The sequence below is a fragment of the Liolophura sinensis genome, chromosome 6 (assembly GCF_032854445.1).
Source record: "Liolophura sinensis isolate JHLJ2023 chromosome 6, CUHK_Ljap_v2, whole genome shotgun sequence".
Taxonomy (NCBI): Eukaryota; Metazoa; Mollusca; class Polyplacophora; order Chitonida; family Chitonidae; genus Liolophura; species Liolophura sinensis.
This window is the reverse complement of record NC_088300.1, coordinates 72,433,597-72,452,266: the sequence shown is the minus strand read 5'-3', so window position 1 is coordinate 72,452,266 and position 18,670 is coordinate 72,433,597. Positions and strand designations below refer to the sequence as shown.

Here is an 18,670-nt window from a genome sequence, read left to right as displayed (position 1 = left end):
TGCTGTTTTCAATACCGTAACATTCTCCTTAAGAGAAAAAATCGCTGAGCGTTAGGAAAAGGACGGTGGAGCCTAGATTTATTTTAACATTAGATCTGGCGGGTATATTAAAAGAAGATATTACATGTCGATTGCAAATGAAGTCAAAAATAATCCACCACTTTCTTCTATTTTTTTTCTGTTTTGAGCCGATATATGCATAGGGGGATTTTTTCAATCAATTTGCCAGTCTATTGGCCCCACGTAAATATTAAGGTAATTTACATTACTTAGATGCATGGGAGCCAAACTTACTTTGTACAAAGGAATCGTCTCGGCGCCATCTACGTTGTCAAAACAGCACCACAGCGCCATCTACCTTGTGAAAACCCCTTCTCTTAATCGTACGTATTGCTGTCTTCTTTCGCCCAAACAGACACACCCGTTAAGTCGTAATACTGCCAAAAATTAGGGTGGAAATAACAAGCGACAACTGAACAAAAAGTCCATGTATCAAGTCAGTAGATAGCCCGTAAGTGCGTATGCCGTGCTTTAACCCTAGCTAACGCCAGGTGGTTATTTCAACTGCTGTCTTTATAGTGGGCTGGCGGAGTATCATAGCCACAAGGGGGACCTTACCTATGCTAAACAACAGGCGCTAGAAGTTATCTCTTTTTATTAGTCAGTCAAACAAGAAATATATATATATATATATATGGCCAGACGCCAAACACCGTTGGAAAGAACTCACGAAAGAGCAATAAAAAACCTTTTGTTCCTCGATTGTAATCGCACCTGCTCGCACTAGACACTTATCTTTCTTAATCCCAGTTCATTAAACAGCTCGAATTCCACGTGAATATCACTTTTGAAGGAAATGTCCAAAGTTTATCAACTCCATCGTTTACCCGGCTCTCCGCCACATATAGCCTATTCGGCTCGATACAGATAAGGGTGACAAAATGTTAATTTCTGAAGCCGAAAAACAACCGTTATGATCGTATCAGGACGAAGAGAAACTAATTAATAATAAATAAACAAATTACTGAGAGGAATAGAGGCAGAATTTCCAATATAAGTGCACGGGATTTCGCCATTGTTGAATATTTATACACTTGTCATAGCCATATTTTTATGTTTATGTTTTTCTCTATAAAAATATACGTGGAAAGGTCTGTCAGCAACCTGCGGATGGTCGTGGGTTTCCCCTGGGCTATGCCCGGTTTCCTACAACCATAATGCTGGCCGCCGTCGCATAAGTGCAATATCCTTGACTACGTCGTAAAACACCAATGAAATAAATAAATAAATATAAAAATATAGTTACTTTTCCTATAAAAATAGTTGCTCACTTCTAGCTGATAATTAATTGAACAGTGGATGTAGTTAGTGTGACCACACACATCTGGCCACAAAGTATGGGCTACTGTTGGAATTTACATCAATCCATTATTTCTTCTTTTTTTTCTATTGTCCTCAGACTTTGTCAACAATTTATATGCACATCAGTTCATGTAAGTAAACGTGAAAAAGCAGTTAAAATATAATAAAATATAATATGGGTATGTAAATTTTTTAAAAATGTGTTTATGTATAGATTTAAAAGAATATACCTCCATATTTTTAAATGATAAATAAATAAATATTTGCCATGGTGTTTCTGCTTTGAATTTGTAATACGCCATAAAACAACTGGTTGGTCTCTGTGTCAAGTATATGACGCGCATGCGGGCCAGTTCGTGAATCTCCTAAGGCGAACTGAAGAGGCTATAAATGGCGGAGCGCCGGGATAAACGATGGCGTTGACAGATTTTGGACATTTGCTTCAAAAGTGGTATTCACGCGAAATTAGAGCCGTTTATTGCAGTGTGGTTAGGGAAGATATGTGTTTAGTGCAAGTAGGTGCGATAACAATCGAGCGTGAGAGAGAGAGAGAGATTGGCTTATAAAGGGAGATAACTTCGAGTGTCTGAGTAAACCATACATCGTTTCACGCCTTGTCAGATGATTCCTTTCTAAACGATGTCTGCAGTCCAAAACAGGTGTCAACTGTGGTTCTTACCTCTCAGCTCACCCGCATCCACAACATCCCAAGTATATTCCACTCGGTAATGGCACACCAACTCTGACATCACGAGACGGCCACCGCTGGAGCAGCAGCCATTTTGCATTCAACACAGTTATGGGTCTTGAAGAAGTTGTTGTTCATTCGCAATCAAAAATAAAAAGACAAGCCTAATGGCGTGCTTGGTTTAAAATAGCTTGCCTTTTTGGCCTACCTCTCAACTCGCCCGCACACACAACATCCCAGGAATATTTCACTCGGTAATGGCATAGCATCCCCATATTCACTCATATTTGCCCCAGAAGTTCGTGTTCTTCAGGTGGCTATATAGGCCTAATTTATAAGCACTAAATATTTAGCTCGTTTACGCGTTTACAAATTGATATTACATACATAGAAATTTATTTCAAACACACTTAGAAATACATTTGACCAACAACCTATAGCCCTGTCAGTGTCTCCATGTGGAACACTCAGACGCCGGGGGCCAAGGTTAAAATCTAAAATGCAATGGCTGTTGAAAGCACTATAAAACATACAACTGTTAAGACAGTGTACAAAATTTCATTTCACTTAAAAAATATTTGAAATCCAGACGTTAAAATACAAACAAGTTTGTGTGTTGCTCTTAAACATAGTGTCAGGTAGCCAAGAAATAGGAAAGCATGAAAGGGGAGACAACCTAGTTACAGGTAACAGAGCCACCTCCTCGCTCGGCTGGCGAATAAAGCATTGACACATCATCGGAAGTGTGGATGTATTAGAATACAGATTTCCCCATGTCACCACTTAGTGTTTTTTTTATTTTTCTGTTCCGCTTGTGATGCATCTCCATATTTTACATATTGATCACAAGCCAGCCTCATGTGCTCTGTCATAGTCATGAGAGGTAATTGGCTCGTGTAAAATACTTGAAGTTAATTGCAAGTTTGTTATTCCCAGAACAGTTTTTGTTCAGACATAGCGACATATATATATATATATATATCTATATATATACACACCACCCATATCTGTGCAACAAGACAGTTAAAATGTATAAAGATTTGCAAACCATTAACGTTGGGCCGTTATACTACTACTTACTATGGCTACATTTACCAAGGGTACCTTTACCATGAGTACATTGTGCTATACATTAAAATGTATGCAGAGCAAATTACTGTATTGTCGTTGATGTTTTTATGAACGAGCTCGTCCACACGCACCAACGCTTTTGATCCTCAGGGTGTGATCACATACAGTGACAAATTTGTTTGCAGTCCTGAGTTCCGGAGAACTTCAAAGCTTTCCATTTCACTAAATGAATGAAAATATCTCCCTTATGAAACAACACTGTAATAAAACAGTATTTGTCTCCGGGTACTTCAACAAAAAAATATTTGTTCCAATTCATTGACGAGCACATGCAATACTATGGTCAAAGTATTTTGATTTCTTTCTTTTTCTTGTTTCGTCTGTTGGTATCGGGAGACCTTCCGCACCAGTGTATACTAGTACCGGTACGCTGTGCAATCTTTTCACCCGTGTAGCGTTTCTTATGACACGTCACGCTTTATGTGTATGTGTGCTCGCGAAGCCGTGACGTAATGCACAAGCATTGCAGAGTAACAGTCCGTTGTCATTTATACAGCTCGGTGCCGACTTGATTTCATTGTTAAAATATAGTTTCAAAAGTAATACGTGACTTTTTCCGCATAGTAGGTCTATACAAGAGACAACAAATACGATAATTATAGGGATATGGTTACAAGGCAAACTTTTACGATACGAAATTTATTCATTAGTACGAACAAAATATTCATTAGTGGAAAGGTATAAAAGTACATCTGGAATTCAGTTAGAGCTGAAATGCTTTGAAGAAATAAATAAAGAAAAGATAATGCTTTTAGTATTAACAACAATAAATACAAAATACTTGAAAAATAAATTTTCTTCAAAAATAAATTAAATTTATTAATCTTCCTTCTCCCCATTTTCTCTTTCCCCTTCTCCTTCTTCCCGCTCTTCTTCACCGCCTTCCTCCCCCTCTTCTTCACCGCCTTCCTCCTCCTCTTCTTCACCGCCTTCGCCCTCTTCTTGGCCTCCCTGCTCACCACCTTCTTCACCGCCTTTCTCACTCTCTCCTTCACCACCTTCGCTCTCTTCTTGGCCTCCCTGTTCAGCACCTGTCGTTGCACTACGTCTCCGTCTGTCTTCACCATTTTCTCCCTCCCCTTCTTCCCCTTCTTGTTCACCGCCTTCCTCCCCCTCTTCTTCACCGCCTTCCTCCCCCTCTTCTTCACCGAATTCCTCCCCCTCTTCTTCACCGCCTTCCTCCCCCTCTTCTTCACCGCCTTCCTCCCCCTCTTCTTCACCGCCTTCGCCCACTTCTTGGCCTCCCTGCTCACCACCTTCTTCACCGCCTTTCCCACTCTCTCCTTCACCACCTTCGCCCTCTTCTTGGCCTCCCTGTTCAGCACCTGTCATTGCACTGCGTCTCCGTCTGCCCTCAACATTTTCTCCATCCCCTTGTTCACTGCCTTCCTCACCTTCTTGTTCACCGCCTTCCTCACCAGTGGGGTCACTGACTGAAGGCCCCTCAGGCGGTTCTCCATTTAACGGTTCTTCAGATCTTGTGCCTTCGCTCTCCTCTTTGCTCTCCATCTCTTTTTCGCCTTCTTCTTCGTCATTCATGTCATCGTCGCTCTCTCCCTCTTCGTCACTCTCCGAACTCTCCGCACTTGCCTTGCTCTCCGCACTCTCCGTACTTTCCATACTCTCGCCGCTGACTTTTGATCCATCTCTATTCATTATTTCTCCTGTGTTTTCCGGTAACGTTGGCATCAAATTGTCGTTTGACGCCATTTCGTCAACAGCACCCTAGAATTGTAACACAAAACATAGGGTAAGTATCAGTCCGCCAGAATAATTCTACACGAATTGGTTTGATCTCGTGGAATAAAATATACAATGGACTTCTGCTTAGCGAATAGACAGAGAGGCTTATTCACAGACTAGCCACGTTACCAGGATGGCTCGTTCGTTTTCCTCTAAATGTTCGCACCATGCATTTAGCCCAAATCCTGAGATGGTATATAAACCTACCTATAAATGATCCCTGTTTTATTTATCAGTATGTATAACTTTCCACTGATAAAAAGGTGTTTTTATTGTTATAATACTAGTGTTGCAATAATCCTATAAGAACATAAAGAAACCACATTGAAAAGCCAACATTATAAAAAATATATGGAATAGGTATTGAATAGGTATTTGATGACAGTCATGTAATATAGGGATAGGTATTTGAATAGGTATTTGATGAAGCTCATGAAGGTGTGCATGTCTGTGTTCGTTGGTTGAGCAGTCTATGAAGGGGTTTAGCTGAGTTCCCTACTTCATTAACAATATAATCGCGTGTTCTAAGCCCCCTGCGTCCTCTACACTAAAAACGCTGATTTTGGTCATTAGCAGTGGAAAGTAATTTCTAGCAGACTCTGACCTGTTTCAGTCATCATAAACATTAGCATGGACCATGCAACCATACTGGTCTAGAGGTACTGTTGAACACTTCTGAAATAAAGAAATAAATTAAACATTCACCTGCATTTCCGACCCAGACAGGCTCCGTGCCGGCACATTCACTGCCAGACAGACTAGAACGACGAGGAAGGCTATAGACATCTTCATTCTGTAAAAGAAGAAAGAAAACAGAAATTTTGTTACATATGGTGTGCTAATGTAAACAATTTAGATATATTTATTCGCCGTCAGTTTTTCATGTCTTAGATTCAGTTTTGTTTAATTTGTTCACAGACGGCAACGTTTATTTTATAACATGTAGGCTTTGTTACACACGTTAAGGTTAATGTCGTTCTAATTCATGTGGCGGACAACCATAATCAGACTCGACATTTTAAGCTCAGTGCACAAGAGCAACATTTGTTGCTAAAAAAAAAAAAACAGTTTCAGATCGCAGTCACAAAATGATCCGTTTTTGACCACCCCGATCTCGAAAGATCATCAGTAACTAATTATTGTTGTGGTTAACCGTACACGAACAAAATTTCGAAGGATTTTTGTTGGTTGAATCTCAAAACCCCGGTTTTGCTAAGCAAATGTTATCCGTATGCTCTGGGTTTTAAACGAGGTGAAGCCGTGGCCGATGTGATTGGGGTGCCAGCGCGGCGCAATTACCCTTGAGCATCTCACTCATCGCTGTAAGTTCAAGCCCAGTTCATGCTGGCTTCCCCTCCGGCCGTACGTGGGAAGGTCTGCTAGCAGCCTGCAGGTGGTGGTGAATATCCCCCAGGCTCTGTTCGGTTTCCTCCCATAATAATGCTTGTCTCCATGATATAAGTGAAATATTCTTCAGTACGGCGTAAAATACCAGTGAAATAAATAAATAAATAAAATAGAGGTAATCATCCGAGTATAGTGGCCACACTAAGAAGATTCCGGTCGAGCTGAATGGAGTCAAATGCCGTCGGTTTGGTGTGACCTGATTTAATTTACCAAAACATAGCGGTCAACGTACCTTGGATGTTCATAACGCTATGTTCAGAATATACATGAACAACAGAAGCTACCCACGTGTTTGTTCGTCATCGCGTTAGAATAAGAAAATAAAAATAAACAGATTAATCTATCTAATACTGGAAATACCCGCATAATTTAAGAAGCTATACAATCCAGTTACACATGAAAATATAACGAATATTTGCAGTTTGCTTAACGGTCGAAACCAGTCTGAACAGAAACAGAAGACACAAAACTTACCTTTGGTGAGTTCGTGGAGTTCAGTGCTTACTGTATTCAGCCGTAGAGATATATGAAAGCTGTATCTAGGCAGTCGCTTTATATAACGTACTGCATGGCTGCAATTGCTCAAGAGTATGTTAAGCGTGTCAAATATAATCACTTATTGTTTAAGGCGTTTTTTCTCGTCACGCCATGTCCAAATGTTTTCTTTCAGACAGTGTTTTAAAGGAAAGCAGTTTTAAAATTTGAGCATAAAATTTGCAAAATTCGTTTCCACCTATTGTCTCTGGTGACCGGCTGCTTAAAATAGGATGTGATTTATGAAAGAGGTTCCTTCTTAAGTGTTTGTAGCCTATCCATTTCTTAATGAGTCACCAAACCTTGCGATTTAAAGTGCTTCCGTCAATTTATGACGCCACAAACACCGACTGAACTAATCAAAACTGTCCACGAGAGCCTGAACTTCAGCAACTTGGTGCACGATCTAATAATTCCATTGTCCTTTTGTATTTGTGTTGCCTGGGAATTCATCAGAACATATTAAGCGATAAATATCAGTTCGCCTTAGATGTTTCTTAATTTCCAGAAAATATGTTGAGATTATTAGCTCAAATTTCCACAAAATACCCAAAATATTTGATAGCACTGAGATTCTTCTGCCTTCCCCTGAGAAGTTTCCTGTTATTCCTTCAGTTTAATTTATCGTCATTTTATGGAATAATAATCGAATATACATGTACGTATAACGTAGCTTTTTGGCATTTTTTGATTGTGTATAGACTTATTATGGTATATCTGTACTTACTGAAGTCACGTCTCTACCAGGTTACAGGACAAATATTTAGCATTTTACCTCTCTGCATGTGAAAAACGACAAATGTAATTGCCGCCTAACAATAGGGAAAAGGAGTAAACAAGTAAATATAGTTCTGGAACAATCAGAACTTCACCACAACGGAGGTATTGCATCAATACGAGGCCTCCTTTCTACGCCGTTATATTTGCATAGCCTTCGGCCTCCGTCACATTTTCAGGTAGTACGTGAGAGGTAACACATAAACAATGATATTAAAATATCTTAACTTGTACTTTTGAGTTATTATAGGATAATATGGAATATTATTAATATAGGAGAAAATCGTTCTCATCTCGAAAGCCAAGGAAACTCTCAGTTGGATCCTATGTAGCTGTACACACGGTTGAGAGAGTTTAATGAGTAAAACAGGTCCATAGATGAAATTGTAATCCTGCACATTTTGGCACAATCTTTTCTACCGAATCACTCCACCACTCTACGTACTTACAACACAAATATAGTCAAATATGTATTGGTGCTCGAACTGCCAGCTTTCTGATGGAGTTTAGAGTGGGCGGATACAGACATGTACAAAGACATGCGGAACGGCTATCCCAGACAAGTACATATAGGCGAGGGTCCAAGGACCGCCTAGGCCCTTGACGCTGTGAGATTCCAGGCGTCGCTTTTTTTTACAAAAGTGTACATTAACAGATGTACGGGGGTTAGCCTGTTAAAATTTTGTGGGCTATGGAGGGAGCGGTCTGCAAAGTGGCAAATGGGAATCCGAGTACGGCATTATGACGCCCTAGGTAAACTCCATATTCTAACGTTCTTTAAAACATGTAGGCATGACTTCATAAAACAATTGCATAGTTGTTTTATTACCTTATGAAATATGCAATGAAATAGAGCAACTAGTGCAATGATTTATTTGATTGGTTTGTATGTTAACGTAGTTAAGTAGCTTTTTAAGTTACGATACTTCAGATATCAAATTTAAATAACGACAGGATCGTATTTCCCGTTGGGTTGAAAAAAATTCGCAGAGCGTATGTCCCCGCTTTTGCACGTGGGAGGGCGCTAGCCCGACTGCACTGTGAATTTACAAAGGCCAGAATCTAACCCACTTAACAATAGCATCTAGTCCTTCCAGTGCATACTTCTGAGCTACATTCAAGTATCTGCATCTTTATTGTTTGGAAAAATGAACAACATCGTCATGTTCAATAGGGTCATATTAAATGTGTAAGCGATCACACATTACCCAGGGTTGGTTTCCTATTAGCCACTGACCTTGATATATCTGACGCTTTCACTTTAGATGAAGCGACAGAAAGAAAATTCTTTACCTAGCCCAGCATTTTACCCAGTCTTCCCTTTGCCTTCATCTTGATAATAATTAATCTGGCGCCACCTCATACGCTTTATTTGTGAGGATATGAGGATGTTGTTTTATTAGATTGTCTAACTAGGTGAGACAAAACGAAACTCAATATTTCTGCTAGAATTAAATATATAAATTTAACTAAATTTGACTAAAATGAGCAGACCAGACGTCCCGAATTTTAAAAGAAATAGGGTAAGTGAAATATTCTCGAGCACAGCGTAGAACACCAATCAAGAAACTAAATATATGAGTGTTAATACATGTATCTGACCTGTTTTATTAAGTGCGAAGGTTTCAACCTTTTTCAAAGGGGTTCATACTCTAACTCCATTAAAAGTGTTAAATTGTTTTTAACTCTATCTCAAGTGTTGGTTTAAGGTTTTAATTAATAAAGTTCATTCACTTTTAATAGAGTTGGAATGTGAACACTTTGATGATTGTTGAAACATTAAATCTTCACGGTCAGATAGCTCTTCTAATTGCAGTCATTCCTCGTGACCTATACCGTGTTAAATGTAACACCTTAGTTTTAAGTGTATAATATAACAGTTTCATTGAATTTCTACCTTAGCTAAAAAAGCCTGTGAGCATGGGTGAGTCCTGAGGATATGGGGGTGGGGGGGTGGGGAGGGTCATAGGAGAAGCTCACCAAATCTTGTAGTAATAATTCGTGATTTATTTATTTATTTGATTGGAGTTTTACGTCGAGCTTACGGCGGTTAGCATTATGGGAGGAACAAGTTAAGCCCGTGAAAAACCCACGACCATGAGTAGGTTGCTGGAAGATCTTCTCAGCTGCGACCAGAGAGATAGCCAGCATGTGCGGAACTCAAAACCTTAGTGGGAAGTTCCTGTGTCACTGTCTGGTGACCCGAGATAAACCCCTGGTCAGTTCATACGAAAGCCTTTTATTGCTACTTGTTGCTGATTCGCTTGGCACTGAGAGGTTAACACTGAGAGGTTAAAAAAAAATGACTTGTTGGCCCGGTGTCAGTACAATGTTACTCGGTGGTGTGTCATGTCTGGTGTCAGTGCAGTGTGACTCGGTGGTGTGTCATGCCTGGTTACTGCAGTGGCGGCAGTGCATTGACAGTATGGACTCACATTGCCCAAAGAAAACGCATTACATGTATACATACACACCTCCTTATCGTTATATCGCTAAAAAATGTTTAAGCAGGACGTTCAATGTAAAATGAATTACATATCCCTGATATTTTGTGGTACAGCAATACGACAATAAGAATTATCTCAGACACGTCAATGTATAAAGTATTATCAAATTGTCAGGATTTCGGTTCAGTGAAATCGCTCCAATCATCCAACCTCATTGCCTCAACATGAAGCAACCGATTTGGTGGTTTAGTGGTAGAGCCGTCCGCCTCGAGGTCGGAAGATATGGGGATCAAACCCGGGTTAGGTCATACGCATCACGTTAAAAATGGTTCTTGTTGCTGCCATTCTTGGTCAGTGTTTAGAACACGGAAACAGGACTGGATGTCCTAGTGTCAGTATAATATGACTGGTTGGGGGTGCCACGTCTGATGCTTCCGGCATAACACTTCGGTGACAGTAGTAGTTTGACGGCAATAGGCTCGCCCTGCTACGAGATACAAGACACAATATATGTACGCACACACCTAATGAATCCTCGTTCACATGCGATTGAAAATTGTTATTCTAACGTATTTACCTCCCTTTGTCTGCTTCTTTGACGCCTGCTTCTTTGTGAAGCAAATAACCTGGCGCTATCGATATACAAATCCAGCGATTTAAAGTACTAACTGGGCAAGCGCTCCCTTTAATTTTCCGGTAAAACAAAACACATAGTGCATCGGAAAATGTCAGCTCGAGAGAAGTGATATTCAACTACCGCGAATTTTACATTCGTATGTTATTATTTCTCTGTTTTAATAAACAGATGCCTCCTGCTCTTGCAGCTTTCAAAAAATATAATATTAAGTCGTGGTATTTTTATTTTCTTTTTATTGAAATACATATGGATTTTAATCAATACTTTTTATATGTCCACACTATGTAAGTCTACAATATATGGGCGACAAGGGCACCAGATATGGGCAAAAGTATGAGTAGATGACATAATTCATATTTTACTCATATATATGTTTTATACTGTTGGCATTTATCTGTATACGTCTTTATGAATAACGGTTTTGCCACTGAACACCTTGTAAGCTTTTCGACCCCCAGACTCACGTGGGCTTGCAACGCAAGGATATATGCAGGAGCACCCAGAATGGTCCTTTCATACACGTAACCGTGGCAGCTTCGTCTCCGAGCTTGCGGAGATCAGTGACAGGGAGTTGATCGCCAGTGTATGATGTTGGTGCTAGGATCTGAGAGGATGATGGCAGATAACAACAACATTGGACACTGTTAGTTCACACATTCGTGCCTGTATTACCCATGTCGAAACAAGATGGGAGACATCTGAATGAGTTTGATCAGTCTACACTATATTGTACTATATTTGCAGGCAATCCTTTGTATATTTATTTATATATTTATCTGATTGCAGATTTACGCCATACCGTAATAATTTCACTTATACAACGGCGGCAAACATTAAGGAAACCGGTTACACCAGCCAAACCATCCCGCTTATTAAAGAACTCAGCATACTTGCATACAGCAAACTTTTGTCTTACGTTTATACTATTTGCCATATATATTTTAGAAACCTGATGATTTTCCTGAATCATTTATTTTCAGGACAATCTTCAGCTCAGCTTAGTTTCTTTGCCATTTGTTGGCAAGAACGTTTTGTTGGTGCTCACATTCCGTCTGCCCTGAAACCTTTCAGATGTACCTCGATGGCTTTCTGTTATTCCGCTTACTGCGTTTTATGATATTCCGGATACGTAGACACGACCGTCCTCTGCCTCTTTTTAAACAATCTTTCAGTATACTGCAAAAACTCGCTCTAGGGGGTTTGTTCTGTTTACCCAATGGTGGTGACGTCACCATGGTCTTTGCCTCCACTGTTGTTCTTCCACTGTTATCCCCACTCTCTTGCACTCCTATAGATTCGGTTCCTTCTGTTTCCGGTCTGTTGGATTCTGTCCCAGTCTGTTTGTCTCCACCATTTTCACCATTCCCCCCTTGTTCTGCTGTTCGGATAACTCTTATAATGTCCGAGACGACTGGTGTCTTCAGAGTGTCCTGGTTAAAAGACATATAAACACACTTTCTATATGTGGAACCATGTTGAATAGCTGTTGAAGGTCACAAGATTTCATCTCTAAATGACATATATGTCGTCAATGATGTCACATTCACATATGTCGTCTATGATGTCACGGTCACTTGGGTCTTGAAACAAAAGTATTTCATTTTAGATTTGCTTTTCCATACACAGATGGCACACATTATATGAGTACATTCCACAACAAGTTTAATTAGAGCTGAACGTATACGCGTAAAAGTTGTGTGAGTCACCATACAATCGCTCATACTTTGTGTTCAGAGATTTCCTGCTTTGTAGCGTTCAGCAACAATATGACAATATAATAATGCAGCTCAATCCTAGCCATGAGCAGCAGAAAAATGTTCAGTGAAACCAACTCACTTCGTCAAATATAAGATATACTTAAAGTAAAAGAAGGCTAAATTGTGAAGTAAGGTTCATCATGCAGACAACTGAAAACTATGTGTAAAAATACTTTTATTTACTTTTTCAGATTTGTAAGAGTGTTGAAATGCATTCAGATATTTAAATAGTAAAGTGGGCTTTATGAGCTCTAGTCACATCTCCTTTTTTCGTATGGTCCTTAAAGACCACCTTATCAATAAAAGGTTTGAACGCCTTTAACTCTCTTCACAAAAATTGAATAAAACAATAAATGAAAGAACATTTATACATAGTTTTAAGTGGTCTGTTTAGTGATGCCTTCTTCAATTTTCAGAGCTTTTTTCCTCTCCATCTTTCCTTTCCATCTTGCTAAAACCAGTAGCAACACAACTGTCTTTTTGCTTGATACTTTTTAGCTTGAGCATATTTACTTTCACTAACTGAACCTTAAGACAAATGATTAAGATAGTCACCTGATCTGACAGCCTTCTCACATGGGCCGCTGGCACGTGAGTTGTTTGAAAAAGCAGAACAAGGACAAGGAGCACCAACGTCTTCATACTGAAAACATTACCAAGTCAAGTTTTAGTCTTCCTGAGATGAGTAGCTTACAAAAGCATGGCAAGTTCAGCATTCGAAAAAAAAAGTCGATAGTATGCGATACAAAAATTAGTGCACCTATATTGGCCCGGTTCACGAGAAGTTCAGTAAATTGCTTAAGTCGGTAGAATTTTGCCTTAGTTCAACACTGAGTGTTTCTGGAAAAAAACATAAGTATAGGAATATGCTGCTAAAGAAAAACACATTTGCTATAGCTAAAATGCTGAAGAAGTGACACCTGCCTCGGAAGCATTTAAATACAATACGTGTTTGATACTGCCACGTAGCTCCAAAGACAGCTTAAAAGCAAGCTAGTCACTCTATTACCTGAGACTTTTTAATTTATCTTCCAGATGGCAGATGATGGTGATACCAGTGGCAGAGGTGAATGTCCACTTGTGACCTGGCTTCGTTGAATAAACCTCGCTGATTTGTTTCATAACTACTGACATTCTGCATATATCATTGTGTAACTAGTCTGAAAATGACGGTGCATTAAATTAATTACATTATTTTGAGCTGAGGCAGATATACCACGTGAATCAGAAAATTCTTCTATGCAATATCTTTTTCAGCAGCTTTTATATGTTAGTCTGGGACTGGTTTCCCAAAATTTCATTGGTCCAGTACATTGCCTTTGTATTTATCAATACATCCAAACAATATTTAACCCCGAATGAACTTATACCATCCTACCCAAAAGTGACCCCCCACTACTGACGACAGTACTTACCTCTGTTATCGCTGTGATGTGTTTACGATGGAACACCAAATGGACAAGTCAGGCTAGTAATCCTCTTTATATTTCCTTCCAAAAATCCAGGTGCTTTTTTCACAGTATATTATATTTTTTATTGTTAATCGTTTCCGTTCTAACTACCGGAACCACTTGTGAAAAACAAGGAAACAAAATAACTATCCATTTATGTTTTTTAATGCAACATAACATAAATGTATATAAACTACACTGCGTGTTATAAACTGGAGTGCGTGTGTTGATAGCTTACATAACACTCGCTCTGAGGCCGTTAAAATCATCTTCATTTAATCAATCAAGCGATGGCCGGCATCATCTACCTTGATTTACTGAGCCATGTTAACTCTTCAAAGCGCTGAGCCGTCCTTCATAAATATACATGATCCATGGCCCAATCAGATTCCACCTTAGTTATTGACACTGGCGGGAGTTCAAAAGAAACATCGGATGTGGCCGAGGTGAGAAGTATACGGTGTATGGAATAAATTTATTTCACGCTAGACGTAGAGGTGTTAGGGCAAAAAATATCTCCCCGCACATCGTCGTGTTAAGGGTTATCAGGGGTACCGTCATTTTCAGGTGAATTATGCTCGACGGAAGTTAGTGACGAAACAACAACAACATAGGCTACATGGATCCGCTTTTCGACCTCTTTTCGCCATCCCCGAAATATCCCGATAGCACAGGGACTTTCCGCTGCCTTTTCATTTCAATAAAAGCACATCGATCACCGTTAATACCACTGCTTATTGCTGTTGTATGAGGTTGCGTCAAGGAATAAATTGGATCCGGACGTACATGTACTTGCTTCGAAACAAGGAAACACTCACTTATAAGGGATGATCAAGAACTGGTTGAAAATGGGCAGCAATACCATTGGCTGTCGAAAGAGTATGTTTCTGAAGACTTTTATGTGTGCAGTAAAGCAACGGTGATTGATAAGCGTATATAGCAAGTATCAACCTTGGTGACAGGAAGATGGTTAAAATGCATTGTTTTCATTTTTTCTCTCATATTGGCTCAGTTTCTTGACCGCCTTAGGCTATATGTAGCGTACTGACATTCAGTACATATTTCACCTGCATCCCCACACGTAACAAGTTTGTAAGAGGTTTTGTCAAAGACACTTTAATGTTGGTTTTATGTTAGCATGAAGACGTTGATATATTCGTGTGTTCGTTTGTGCGTCCATTTTTTTCGTTAGGCTGATTAATTGAATGACTGGTTGATTTATGATGGAAAATCCATAGTGCATAGTGCAGGTCATGTACCTGAGCTTGGAGAAAACATCTCCGTCGGGTACATGATAACCCGACCTCTTTTACCTGCAATGGTCCAAATATTGTCCTCTTAACACCAATTAATTGTCATCCGTTTTAACAGTGATAGATAATTTAGCATCAGCTTTACCGCTATTGCCGGCTTTATAGCACACACTCACCACATCAATTAATTGTCTTCCGTTTTAACAGTAAGAGATAAGCTAGCATTTACTTTATCGCTATTGCCGGCGTTATAACACCCACTCACCACCCCAATTAATTGTCTTCCGTTTTAACAATGATAGATAAGTTAGCATCAGCTTTACCGCTGTTGCCGGCGTTATAGCACACACTCACCACATCAATTAATTGTCTTCCGTTTTAACAGTGAGAGATAAGCTGGCGTTAGTTTACCGTTACTGCCCGACCTCACCACACCACTCAAAACGTTCCTGTCCATTTAAATATTCTTAGCGATGAAGCCCACAACTTAAACACTAATGTCTTGGTTACATCAGTAGTAGTTTATTGATAGTGTACGTTAAAAAGGCACTCTTTGAACTCTGAGCCAAATAAACCAAATACATCCGCAATTTGTTATTAAGGTTTTATGAAGATCAATAGAAATACGTGTGAGGCAAATATTATTTACGGCTACCTCTGACACATACAAACTTCCACAGCTCTGTAACAAAATTGATGTAAAAATCTACAAAAAAAAAATCACAAATCCATTATAGGAAGAAATCTTCTATTTATTTTTTCTTTCATACAGATATATTAGTGATCTGTACATTTATACAGTAGCGCTTGAATTCCAGAGATAGGCGAGTCATGAACTACTTGTCTCTGCATTTACTTTCCTAGACATTTGACATTTTACGCGTTACGAGGCTTTTCTTCCGGCTTGCCAGATCTGTGAGGTTTAACTATCTGACGACGGATGGTATGTATTATAGGCCGACAGAATAGCCTGTATCCTCGCAGACATCTTTGCAATACTTGACAAAGGCTTCTGTATTTGGCCCAATTTCCTGTCGCTGCAGTCACCTCGTTCGTAGCTACTTGTCGTTTTTGGCGGTTTTTCTCTTCCGGTTTGTGGCCTTTCCCACCCACCCGACGACGGATGATATTCCTCAGACGTCTACATGATCGTTTTTTGCTTCGCAAACATCTTCGCAGTAAAGTGCAAGGGCTGCGCTTTTTCCCACTCGCCAATGCTGGCTCCGCTATTTCTGGTTTCAAGGCCTGTCGTTTTTCTCTACCAGATATCTCTGTTTCCTCCACACCACCACCTTCCGTTTCTGTCAGTTCTGTAGTTTCTGTTCCCTCTGTTCCTTCCGGTTCGCTGCCTCCTGTTTCTCCTTCTTCTTCTCCTTCTGCTTCTTCGCCTTCTTCTTCACCTTTTTCTTGTTCGCCTTCTTCACCTTCTTCTTCACCTTCTTTTTCGCCTTCTTCACCTTCTTCTTGTCCTTCTTCTCCTTCTGCTTCTTCGCCTTCTTCTTCACCTTCTTTTTCGCCTTCTTCACCTTCTTCTTCACCTTCTTCTTCACCTTCTTCTTCGCCTTCTCCCTCTTCGCCTTCTTCCCCACCGCCTTCCTCTCCAGTTGCCCGGACAGATCTCACTTTGTTGTCTAACTCAGTTTCTATATCCACATCGCCCTGGTTAAAAACAAACAGCACTATTACACCATTGTAGTATGACTGTACAAGAAGCACACAAAAATGTGAAAGAACTGTCCAAACTTCTATGCTTTCTACGTATGTCTCTTGGAAAGTTAACTGTTCATCCCTTGTTTATAAGTTCTAGTCACACTAACAAAACCAGTAAATCGGTAAACGTGTTGGCTTTTTACGTGTCCAATAGGCTTTTCAAGGACCGACACTCAGAAGAGTGTCAGAAAATGTCTGACATGAGCAAAGGGTACTATCCCATCGGTAATTCCACCGGCAGTTCTCACCGATAACTTTCACCGAATATTCTCACCACTGTTTTTACTTTTAGTGTAAGGCACACACTTTAATAGCTTACTTTCATTTCACCCCAGGTCTCCCTCCCAATCAACAAAACACTGAAGTCAGCACTGTCTTCCCGGTGACCAAATCTATTTGATTTCATTCGTTTCGTGGGTGGTTTACTCGGAAGGCACAAAGGTGGAACACAGGGGCATTTCACAGTCCCTGTCAAGCACGCTGACGCTTGACTGGATGGGGTAAAATCCTTATATACAGTAGTTTCTCCCCCGTTGTTAATAAATCTATATTTCGTAAAAATGTATGAGCTATGTATAGATGAAGGCCAACCCCTCCAGCTTGAATACCGTACATTGGTTTAACATTGGTAGTTTGTCTTTAAAACGGACAGCAACTAGACTAAGGGCATCACCAAGACAATACAGGCAGGCACAAGTGATATACTCAATCCTCGCGAAAGTGAGGCGCACTTCCCTAACGTAGGTATAATACATTGACAATGCTTGTGAGAGGAGAGTTCGCTCCCATTAATAGTTCACAACTTTGGCAGGAGAATTTATGGCCCCTGACAGGAAAATTTATCAGCCAATGAAACAGTTCCCATAGGAAATACAGAGGAGGTCATAAAGGTCATTGTACTGAACTAGACTTCAAAGCAGACAACCTCGTGAGCTAAAATCTAGGGAAGGCCATTTTGGTTTTGAATGGCGGATTAAGAAATCTAAGCGCCTCTAACAATGAAATAATTGTTAGGACCATAATCACCTGCTCCGATAGCCTCTGCTCGTTAGCAGCAGTCACGTGAGCAGTCAGACAGGCGAAAGCCAAGGAAAAGAGCACAAACGTTTTCATCCTAAAAAGAAAGAAAACTAATGATTTAGACAACATCAGATAAATGTAACTTATGTGTGAATACGATCATTGGAGTTCACAAAAAAGATTTCTTTTTAAAAAACTGATTTTATGCCATCCAATTTTCTTTATGAAAGGTGATAAGTTGACTATGTAAACTGTGGATGTCCAGTAGTTTTATTTAAATTGCCACAAAAGCCCCCTACCACATATGTCTATATGGACTAAAGCCATAAAAGGGGGAGGTCGAATTTCTGCTAGGATAAAGCGTACCAGGTGGACGACCCGGTGATCCACTGTACAGATTTGAGAAACCTCTCGCCAATAACTTGTGTTTAAGCTAACAAAAACTGGATTTTATGAAATGAAATTTGTGAGCAAAGATTATAAAATGATAGCGAAGACATAAAACTTTGCTGTATTACCTACCTTTTGTGTTCGTGTTTTCTCTCTCCAATAAGAGATGAATGTGCCAGACATATCAATCAGTATATATAGCCGTCCCGATATGTGGGTAATTACCGGGCACTCTACTACATCCACGGGATGTTCCTGCTCCGATTGTTAAGCGCGTCCGACGTAAATGCATTTTTTTGTGATCGAGAAGGAAATACCACAGGCTGGTGAAAAATTAACAAATAGCATCCAAATGTTACTTGT

The 18,670-nt window shown here is 39.9% G+C and overlaps 2 protein-coding genes across 2 annotated transcripts in view; both read right to left on the bottom strand.

The window, feature by feature from the left end:
* The window catches only part of LOC135467537 (uncharacterized), a 58,166-nt gene extending 56,055 nt beyond the window's left edge, over window positions 1-2,111 (bottom strand). The window contains exon 1 of the mRNA XM_064745309.1: window positions 2,042-2,111. Within this exon, the coding sequence (XP_064601379.1) occupies window positions 2,042-2,111 (70 nt within the window). The remainder of the gene's footprint in view (window positions 1-2,041) is intronic.
* Window positions 2,112-4,000: 1,889 nt separating this feature from the next.
* LOC135467536 (uncharacterized) lies at window positions 4,001-18,010 on the bottom strand. Its single transcript, XM_064745308.1, has 6 exons — window positions 17,924-18,010; window positions 16,187-16,846; window positions 11,917-12,156; window positions 11,191-11,330; window positions 5,630-5,717; window positions 4,001-4,906 (listed from the first exon to the last, which is right to left on the bottom strand). Exons 1-6 carry the CDS (start codon window positions 18,008-18,010, stop codon window positions 4,001-4,003), a joined length of 2,121 nt encoding a protein of 706 aa, XP_064601378.1.
* Between the last annotated feature and the right edge of the window lie 660 nt (window positions 18,011-18,670).